The following is an 11326-nucleotide window of genomic DNA, read 5'->3' as shown; positions in this document are numbered from 1 at the left end:
TTATATAATATTTAATATTATATAAACGATACGATAAGATTTATTTATTATATCCGTTATATAAAATTAAAATATTCAAAGTATGTTTAGCGCAAACACTGCGTTTTATCAGAGAATAAATTGTTATTAAAAAAGAATGCGTGCAATTGTATAAATCATTTTTTTTTTTTATACATTTACGCTCTTTAAAAGACTGAGTAGAAAACATATTTTTTTTTTTTTTTTTTTTTTTTTTTTTTTTTTAGATTGTTTTTCATAGACTTTTAGATGGCAAAATCAATGTTTATTTCGCCTATTCTTTTAGCAATGTGCAAAATATTTTCTTCCAGATAAGTTCTACGTTTGTTAGCCGATACACGCAATTATATGAGACAAGGCAGTGATCATAGCACGTAATAGTTTTTTTTTTTTTCTATTTTTCCATCTATAAAGTTGCACCTTTGACTCACGCACGTCTCGGTTCAACTAAATTCATTTAGCGCTATATTCGCTTTTCATAGCATAGTTTTCCTAATAATAATACAAATGTAGAATTGTTCGAACAATCGTGCAAAACGAGTTGAAGTGAGTAGTTGGGTACTGTATAAACTTGTGTGACAAAACATCGCGTGCATCAAAATGTCAGCCTTCGGACAATACACGAGAAATTTGAGATAGGTGAGTCACTTTGAGATAGGTATTGTCTCTCGGGACCAAAGGTGGAAGAAAAATTATACAGAGAGAGATGTTTTATGCGTCGAAATATAAAAGTTGTTATAAATATATAAAAATAGACACCGCCAAAAAAACAATTGTATACAAAGCCAATGAGATTCGCAAAAATTGAATTCAGCTCGTTTTGCGTTATTGCTCTTTATAAAATAGAAAAGTAAAAGTTTTTTCAACTAACCGGAAATTGGTGTTGCGTAACGTCGAGCTATTAACGAGTAGCTCCTAAAAATTTTTCTAGAGACGCGTTAACGATTTTCGTGACAACGCTCGTATTCGTCTAAAAAAAAAAACATCCATGTATTTCGTCAAAGTTCGTGTCGACGACGCGACGACTTTGTTCATGTACAAATGAACATAAAATGAACTAGTAGTCTACAGAGCGGGGCTACCCTTACACATGTAAGGAATATTTCTAACTTTCACCGGGCTGCACTTATTCATTCTAAAATTAATGCCATTCCGTTGAATAGGATTCTTTGTATCCAGACGCGGTTAGCCGTGACGAGATCTGACGCTTACGCACGCCGTTATTCTTTACAAACTGTCGCAAAAAAAAACGTCGATTTTGTCGAATAAATTAAACGTCTTTCTTAAAAAGACGGTTTTTTTTTTTTTTTCGCAAATACAGAATCTCTTGCACGTGCAGCAGATCCAGCACAGATCCCAAACATCGCGGGTCGTGGTGTTCTTCCTTTTCTTTTCTATTGCATATACTTCGGTATATATACATATACATATACTTATATATATGTACATATATATAAATACATATATACATAATGTATGTGTATATATGTATATACACACACATATAGTATATACATATATATATACACACGCGTTTATTTTTTTCTTTCTTTCTCAGTACTAAATCAACGCAGCTTTTTCTGAAATCACATTCACACGATGCTCTGTATAATTGAACACATACCAGCGCATTGACAGTGTATTGACAGTGTTTCATTATATGCATTCGTGCACCTTTTTTTTTACCCTACCTACCGAGAGTGTGTGATTAATCCCATTCCACTACTCTATAGTTATTTATCTCGATTCCGTCGTCGTTTTGTTACTGACCTCTTCGTCGACAACAGTCTGGCCGGTGTTCGCCGTAAGTGATTGCTGCACAGTAGACGCGGATCCGCTCGTCACAGTGTTCGCCGCCGTACTGTGCGACGACGAGGCCGTCTGTTTACCGTACTTGACCGCGTCCTGCTGCGAGGACGCGCTTTGCTGCGACTGCAATTCCGGTCTTCTGAGATAAACGGCCGCCTCCTTTTTCGGCGGTACCACTGGCTTGTTCGGTGGCACCGGGGGCGGCACGCCGCGCGGTATCGGCGGTTTTTTCGCCGGTAGTATTACGCCAGGAGCGGTTGCGGCGGTGGTGGCGGCAACGGATGGTTGAACGGCGGGGCTGGCAGCGGCGGCGGCGGCGGCGGCGACGGGACTCGCAGATTGGCCGATATGAAAACCAAGCTTCCCCGCTGCGGCTTGCGACGATGTGATAAGCTTAGCCGCGGCGGCGGCCGCGGCATTAACGGGGCCAGGTACTATCGGCTGTCGTTTATCTACGGCCTGGAGGAATGAACACAATACAACTATGACCGATTTTGAGGAGGAGGAAGAACTGAGAAGATCGTCAAATTTCGGGGGTACACTTCACCACGGACTCACACACACACAGGTGCGGACACCGTAAAAGAAAGACAGTTTGTTATTTCGCAGGTTGCAGGGAAGACAACAAAATACTATACCTATAAAGAAACAACTAATCCAAAGCAGAAAGAAACTCGGTGAGAAAATTGAGAACGATAGCTACGAAAACATTGGTCAATATCAAAAGAGAAGACAAACACGCTATACCGTTTTATTTAAGCAACAAACGATTTTCACAATTTACCGGAGCTTCCCAAAAAAAAGAATACTAAATTATCGTACGCACGTATATATATACTGTGGTGTGCTGTTAATAAATAATTTGTACATAGGAGCGCGCTTTTTGTTTGCATACCTGCACAAATCACCAGAGGATAAGACATATGTGTTGAAACGCAAGTCTGAATTATGCAATCAAGGAGTGAATTAGTAAAAACGTAAACATGTGTGTGCGAGAGATCATCGTATAAAAGACAAATGTAAAATGGTGAAAAGAAACTTAATTAATTTAAGGAAAATTAAGAGTGTGTTTCAAATCTATATAGAAACTGCATCGGACCTCGGGTCCTCAAATAATCATTTGTTATAGATACGTTTGCAAATTTATAAGACAAGAGTACAGCAGTAGGTTCGTAACCAAACCAAAGATTTAAATTTAGTATAGCAGCAATTACGGGATAGCAATTAGGAAGTTTAAGCGTAGATGGACAGATTTGTGTAAATAAGGCTCAGAAATAAGTTGCATACTGTTTTTTTTTTTTTTTTTTTTAATTGAAGATATCAATCAATGTATACATGTAAAACAATAATAATTTTATGTACATAAAATAAAAGTATACTGTAATAAAATATAATACTATAGATAAAAGTGCTGATATATTTTATAAGATTGATTTTATAGTGAAAGTGCACATACTACAGCGTTCTAGACGTAAATAAATTATTCTTAATTTTTAACAAATAAATTATGAACAAAAAAAGTGCGCACATAAGCCGCGTTTGAGGAACGCGCTCTATCTGCGCGTTCTATCGTTCTAATCTTTATTCCTCATTAGATGTAAAACAAAGATAGAATGACGCAATATTGCAGACAGCACGCTTTCCGAACGCAGTTATATATTGCAAATCAAAACTAAGTTTCTCTTTAAAATAACGTATTATATTTCATCATGATTGTAGATTTTAAAAAATTTTTGAAATAATATATCAAAACTTTCAATGTAATGTCTGATATCACAAGCGATTGAAAATAATTCAATTAATGCAACAAATATCTTGTGCATTAAAAATATTAAATTGTGTAAAAGTCACGAAAGAATGGTGTTATTTAGAGGAAGCAAAATCTTTCTTTTTTTCTAAGTTTCTGTTTTCTAACTATAATATAATTTATTTTGTAATGTCTAAATTTCATAATTGTTTTAATATATATATATTTTTTAGTATTATATATTATTTTTTATAATTTCTAAAATATTTTACCGTTAAGTAATATGCAATATAATTTAAGTCAGTGTAAAAACACTTTTTAATTAAATTAATTAAATATTCAGAAGAACTGAACAAATTTGGCGCTACCAAAATAATAAAATACACTCTACTTTTTGTACGAACATATAAAACACCTGTCTTCTTGAAATTAAAAAAAATTTGAAGAGAAAAAACATATATGTAGCAACCGTATGATTTTGATAAATACAAGTAACGTAAATAAAGTGCGCGACGCCTATAATCTAAAAATGTTGAAATGAAATATATAATAATAAGAGACTAGAGAAAAATTTATAAAGTGCTCACATATGTATAAATGTGATATAACAAATGCACTATCCCTACACACATAACGAATCATTTATATTTATTAAACAAATTTATATTCTTATACATAAAGATGTTTTGTTATTTCAATTGCATTAAATCGAAGATCATAAAATAGATCTTAACTTGTGAAAAGAAACGCAATCATTGAAGATGCAATGTAAAATATATACATTTTTTAATTAATAACCAAACATATAAAGTGTGTGTGTGTGTGTGTGTGTGTGTGTGTGTGTGTGTGTAAATGGTACACTGTGTGTGCAAAAATTTATTTGAAAATATCTTGATTTATAAAGAGCCTATATATATTTATTTATTATCTATTATATATAACTACAGTCTTTTTAGTACAAAGATAAAATTTAGTATACTTAGATGAAGTTTTATGTTATAAAAAGATAAATATTTCTTATCTTAAATTCTCTTCATGTATAAATTTATACTTTATCTATCGTAATTGTAAGTTTTTTAAAAATAAATATAACATAATATTCGCGAGTTATTACATAGCCACAAAATAGTCAAATGATATCTAAAAAAACGCTATTTTCTCTTTCAAAATATAACGCTAATGTAAGTTTTCTATTTGTCAACTAAATTTTTTCTCTACCTCATTATAAACATAGATTATATTTATAACTTACATTGGATTATTTTTTTTCGCACTCTTTGTTTCTTTTAAAAAATACTCGTTCAAATAACACTTGTTTTAAAATTAGATATAAAAATACCTATCGTAACACCCCTTTTACATAGAATAGGCTCTACATGATAAATAAATAAATAGGCTCTCTATATAATTCTTTAGATTAACGTCGAGTGTGTAGAAAAATGTGGATAGGTTACCTGTGTATCTGGAGGCGCCGTAGACTCTCCGCTCACAGATGTTAAATTAGGTGTGTATGTGACCCCGCGAAGTGCCTGTCCAGGTGTTACTGATCTAGCGATCCCAGTTGCTGAAGAAACAAGAAACATACTTTTTAAAGATGCAACTTTTGATAAAATAAAGCAATTTACACAGTTTCAAAAAACAGAATTTTCTTTTCTATAAACACACACACAGACGTGTAAATATATAAATTTTTCTCAAAAATATATAATATACCATTCATTCATACAGTCGAACCTTGATAACTCGAGTCTCAAGGGAAGAGCTAAAATCTTCGAGTTTGTAGAGGTTTCGATTTATCGAAGTTTGTTTTCCTTTCCGCGGAACAGAAGGGAATGAAAAAATTTCCGTCTTATAGAGGTTTTCGAGTTATAGAAGTTCGAATTATCGAGATTTAACTGTATATATAAACATAGACTCAATATCTATAATTTATAGCGTTATAATATCTATATAAGATTTAAGTTTGTTATAAAGAATCTTACTTGGTCCACTGACAGGAACACTGGACACCGTGGCAGTGGGTTGAACAACTTTACTACTAACCATAGGCGTTCCCGTACCCAGAATCGCACCTTTCACTGTGACAGATATCAAGAATTAAAATTTATCTTTTTTTTTTTTTATGTAAAATCCCAAGTGAAACATCAAGTAAATGCCGTAATAACGGCAATTTGAGTTGAGTTTTATCATTTAATATCTATTTTAATTTAATTTAAGATCTTACTTGATGCGTATAATTCCTATTTTCCTAATTTTCGAAACGTACTTGCTTGCGGAGCACTGGCCGGCCTGAGTGTCGGCATTGCGACTAAATTTGCTGGTTTCGCTGGCGGTGGTGGTGGCACTCCGCCGACACTTCTGGCGGGACGAGCCTGTGATTCTTTCCAAGATTCCATTTCGATTCGCAATTTTTCTAACTCCATCTCGAAATCCTTCGCTCTCTTCTCCTCCTTCACGAGAGCCTGTCGATACTGTTGCCTCTCCATGTCGAATTGCGCCAGTTGCTTCTCCAATTCTGCTTCCATCTGCAGCGACTTCTTGCTCTCCTCCTCGAGGCCCTCAGCCATCGAATCTATTCTCACTTTCTCTTCGCTAAGTATTTGAGCTAGATCTTCAGACCGTTTTCTCTCCTCGATGTACTTCATGATTATTTTTTTGCGTTCCGCTAAGAGCAGGAGTACTATCTGCTTTTGCCGATTCTTCTCCTCCTCAAGATGATCGGTCATCTTCTTCAATTCGACCTCTAATCGCTTCTTCTCTTGTTTTTCTAATTCTAGCTCTTTCTTCAGTCTTGTTCGTTCTTTCTCAAGACCGTACGTGATGTCATCACCTTGAGCGGTATCGTGTTCGTGTTTCCGCTTCTCCTCTTCTAATTCTTTAATCACCTAAGAAACAAAACATTTTTCTGTGATAAAATATTAAATAAATATCAATCAATTAACGATCCTACTTCTTTTGTAATCAGGGACTTATTACTGGTATGATTTCAATACCGGTATTATACTAGAGATTGTATACCGTTACCGTTATAGTACCGAAACCGATATGTACCGAAAACCGTAATAAAATACCGGTATTATTTCGGTATTCCTACTAATGGTATTCTTCAAAATTAGATAAGTTAATTAAAGCAATTTTTGTTGCATAATTAATCTTCCTACCGCTTATTGGACTTATAGACCGACAAAATATAAAGACGCTTTTTTTTATAAACCAATTGAAGCAGCTGTTTATTCATGCTTTCTTTTATTACGTAACATGACTAATGTAAAGTGAAATTTTTAACAAATTTGGATATTGATAAATATGTCTATGTGTATTTTGTTACTGTTCTTAATTATATTAATTATTGTTACTGTTCTCAATTATATAAAAAAATAATAATAATTTAAATAATATTAAGTTTCTGTGCGGCAGTTTTTTATAAACATTATATTATTAAAAAGTGTTATCAACATAATGACAACACTTATAGTTTTAAGATATTACTTTTTAAAAATCACGAAAAAATTATCGGTAAATATATGTAAATATGGGTAAATATACCGGTATTATCGTATATCGGTATGACGTCATACCGGTATTTCTGCATTTCGGTTTGCATAAGGGTTTTCATAGTATTACCCAAAAATATCGGTAAAATACCGGTATTTTGCATACCGGTATAAGTCCCTGCTTGTAATGTACACTATGTTATACATATATTTAAAAAAACTATATTTCTTCGTATAACAAAAAATACATACTGCTCTATGTCTAATTTCAGCATCTCTAAGAACTTTAGTCATCCTGCATTGCGCCTTCCTTTGCTGTGTCACCAACGCTTCTAGACTAGCAACTTGTTGATCAATTTGATTTCCCTCGACTCCGATAACGCCACCTACTATTGCCACATCGCGAGCTAGTGCGGCGTGCGGATCCGAAGTACTGGTTAGATAGCGGGAACTTAGAAGATGCTTCATTTTTTCTGACTGGAACAAGAGATAACATTGTAACATCGAAAGATGAAAGTGCACTTTCGCTGAAAGCGAAGAGAGCTTGGAGCAATAACGTGTTCTACAAAAATATTAAATAAAATGCATTAATTTTTCTCACTCGTACTTTTTTTCTTACATATTCTCAATCTTTTTTATTTATAATTTTAAAAATAAAAGTAAGATTAAAACTTTAAACACACTAGATTCTTATAAATTATTTATAACATTTAGTTCTTTATATGTAACTTTACATACAAAAGATCATAGGAGAAGAACTTGACAAGTCACATTTTTATAATTCGAGAGAAGAGCGATTTTAAAGTTCGAAACGCATTTCTCTGTACATGTTTTATAAAAATGAATCTCGGAATTTATCAAGAATTTCCCCTGCTTTGGATAATTAATAGCGATTTCGGCTGGTTTGCACCGACTGCCACATTTCGGGTGTCGGTGCAAATTGTGTGTTCGGCTGGTCGAATGGCAGCAGTTCTTTGCTGGTTCCGCGTATTCGTCTGAGCTCAGTACACCGCATAGGTGCATGTTGGGTGTACACAAAGTGGCTCTTAAATTAGTCGGAGCCAGTTAGTGTAATCAGTACACACACCGATGCGGTGTTGCACACAATTGCACCAACTCTACACAGGTGGCACACCAGCCGAAATCGCTATAAGATTTACTCCATTTTATCTAGCAAATAACATCAAATACAGAAAATTAAATGTACTCAAGTTCTTCTCCTGTGATCTTCGTATGTGTCAAGCCTCAAGCCTGAAGAATTAAAATTAATAAATCAAATACAAAAATAAAATTACTTTTAATGCTGCTATCACAATGTCTCTTGCTTGGAGCTCACCCTCCAGGTATCCCAGCAATTTCAGCAAATCGGTTTTGCTCAACTCCATTTTTGGATTTCGCTGCAAATGTACATAAAGCATTTGTTAACATTTCTATAGGCATTTGTTTCGAGTTGTTGCGCAATTTATCAAAAATAATATTACAAAAATTATCTTTAGACTTTTTCTTGGAGACAAAATCATGAAAAAAAACACATGTAAAGAGACACATACCTTCAGAGTATTAGAGGAACTTTTATCTAGCGGTTCAATGTTGTTAGCCTGTTGTGACTGCGATGGTTGAACACCGGTAACGAGAGTCTGCGCCTTTACAGCCGAAATTGCCATCTCGCTGGCCAGGACGGTGGATTCGGTCGACGGCGCGGACGTCGACGGCGGTCCGTTTGCCGCCGGCGTCGCGTTTTCGGACGAAGCGACGTTGACGGTGATCTGACTTTGCGATGCCATCGTTCGCAATCTTTATTTGGTTGTTGAATAGTAATTTTATTTATCTACCGTAGAACGACGAGAATCTCGGTAAAACTCGTCCTTGGTGGACGCGGAATGGCCTCTCGGACGTAGATCAGAAAAACGACCTTGTGCTTTTTCACTCGCACGTAAAGACGTGCACACTTCGAGAGGTTCTCTTACGTTGACTTCCTCACCCTTCCATCAAGATACTCGCTGTCAGGAAACGCGTGAGCATCCCTGCCGGACACCCAGCGATCTGCGACGCTCGCCACATCGCCGACACGTTGCCGTCGGCTACGCGTTGCGTCGCTACCGGTCCTTCTCGTCGTTGTTTTCCTCCTCGTCCTCTTTAGTTTCTTTCTTGTCGTCGTCGTCGTCGTCGACGTCGTCGTCTTCGTCTTCGTCGTCGTTGTCGTCGTAGCTTTCCGGTTGTTGGTTCCTTGGCACGATCGTTACTCGAATCGTTTGAGTCGGCGCTTCCACGCCGACAAGCACAAGTTAATGCAGCGGCATCCGGCACGACGACGTAACGTATATGCCGCTTCGCTTCGCTACGCTACACTTGTCCTCTTGACAAATCAAGCGCACAAAGCGCAGCTTACGGATTAGCTTGCGAAACTCGATTGTCTCCTCGCCTTGAAAGGCGCCTCGATCTACATCGATTTTGCTTGGTCGAATATCGAGAAATCGATCTAATTCTATCGATCTAAAGAGCCGTCTACAATGGAGAGTTGTAGGCCGTAACAGTAAGAAATTGACAAATCACAATCGATTATTCTTCTGTACTTTGTCTGTGATTGGTCAATTTCTTACTATTACGGCCTACAACTCTCCATTGTAGACGGCTCTTAAGGTCTGTTCTACAATACAGTCTTAAGCTGTAAGTCGTAAGAAATTGACCAATCACAGAACAATTACAGAAGAATAATCGATTGTGATTGGTCAATTTCTTACGACTTACGACTGTATTGTAGAACAAGCCTAAAGCCCGTTCTACATTGATCGCAAGCGCAAACGCAAGATATAGATCTCGTAGAATTGACTAATCGTATTGATCAAATCAGCCAATTGACCAGCGTGATTGGTCAATTCTACGAGATCTATACTTTGCGTTTTTGCTTGCGATCAATGTAGAACGGGCTTTAGCTGTTATCGCTTTTCTGTCCTGTTCCTCAGCGCTATGTTCATGGTGGTGCACATTGGCAACTACGGCCCTGTTCCGTTATTACTGGCAGTATTGAACAATCTATAGGATACGTTAAGAGCCGTCTACAATGGAGAGTTGTAGGCCGTAATAGTAAGAAATTGACCAATCACAGACAAAGTACAAAAGAATAATCGATTGTGATTGGTCAATTTCTTACTATTACGGCCTACAACTCTCCATTGTAGACGGCTCTTAAAACTCTCCATTGTAGACGACCCTTAATAACGGAACAGGGGGTACGTAGCCATGTTGACAAGCGGTTTGTCCATGCGTACGTTAAGCCTGTTCTACATTGATCGCAAGCGCAAACTCAAAGTATAGATCTCGTAGAATTGACCAATCACGCTGGTCGATTGGCTGATTTGATCAATACGATTAGTCAATTCTACCAGACCTGTTCCTTGCGTTTGCGCTTGCGATTTCAATGTAGAACGGGCTTTATGTGCGTACGGTATTACCGACACGCAGTACAAACAAACTCGATAACATAAAGATAACCAATACGATTGATCTTGTTCTAGTAACTTCATAACCGGATTTCAAGATCGAAGCGATTGATTGGTCAATTCTAATAGATCCGATTGGATTTATACATATCTCGGAATCTTCAGAAAAATTCGCTTACACATATACGTTAACGTGTTCCTTCTTGTCGTTACAACGTCGATGATCAAGCAGTTTTTGGAAAGAGTTGCATATGGTTCCACGCGTGTTTGTTATGCCGAAGCTGCTGGAGTCGGTTGGGATATAGTATTCGTGGCATCTCGCAAAATGGGCAACCAGGTGACACGTGCCAATACGTCGCAAAATAAAGCAGAACCCAAAGGGACGAGCACTGGCAATGGTATCCGTGGCGCAAATGGCACCGCCCCAAAAAACGGATCCAAAAGTGAATCGAATTCTATATTCACTTCCCAAATGCAATTTTATCCGATCGAAAGTTTAACAAAGGCAAGTTTTTTATTCGATGTTTTTCTGTAAACTTTTCAATCATTTTATCGTTTCGAATTATCGTTCAATATACAGAAAACACGATCTTTAAATCGAGGGGTTGCACCAATCGTTGCTTAATCGATTTTGTTTTCGTTCTATATTTAGATTCTTTACAGCTGATTAAAATAACAGGCAAAGGCAACTTTGCGCTAAATGACAGCTGATTATAAGTTGTCTATGACAACTGCTTATTAGAGTTATATTTTTGAGTTATTTTTTATATCAATATGTTTATATTTTATATGAATGTTTAATTTATAATTATAATTAT

General features: G+C 36.2%; 2 protein-coding genes across 2 annotated transcripts in view; one reads left to right on the top strand and one right to left on the bottom strand.

Moving 5' to 3' along the window:
• Positions 1-1552: 1552 nt before the first annotated feature.
• Positions 1553-9473, bottom strand: LOC109857859 (uncharacterized protein CG10915). The gene is made up of 7 exons (XM_020434610.1): positions 8619-9473; positions 8364-8465; positions 7321-7545; positions 5841-6459; positions 5557-5652; positions 5029-5138; positions 1553-2286 (listed from the first exon to the last, which is right to left on the bottom strand). Exons 1-7 carry the CDS (start codon positions 8850-8852, stop codon positions 1756-1758), a joined length of 1917 nt encoding a protein of 638 aa, XP_020290199.1. The 5' UTR covers positions 8853-9473; the 3' UTR covers positions 1553-1755.
• Positions 9474-10686: 1213 nt separating this feature from the next.
• The window catches only part of LOC109857855, a 3519-nt gene continuing 2879 nt past the window's right edge, over positions 10687-11326 (top strand). Inside the window, exon 1 of the mRNA XM_020434608.1 lies at positions 10687-11013. Coding sequence (XP_020290197.1) covers positions 10729-11013 — 285 coding nt within the window. The 5' untranslated portion in view covers positions 10687-10728. The remainder of the gene's footprint in view (positions 11014-11326) is intronic.

The sequence above is a fragment of the Pseudomyrmex gracilis genome, unplaced genomic scaffold (genome assembly GCF_002006095.1).
Source record: "Pseudomyrmex gracilis isolate BER0280 unplaced genomic scaffold, ASM200609v1 scaffold_176, whole genome shotgun sequence".
In the NCBI taxonomy this organism is placed as follows: Eukaryota; Metazoa; Arthropoda; class Insecta; order Hymenoptera; family Formicidae; genus Pseudomyrmex; species Pseudomyrmex gracilis.
Note: the sequence above shows the minus strand (reverse complement) of the source record. Positions and strands in the feature narration are given on the sequence as shown.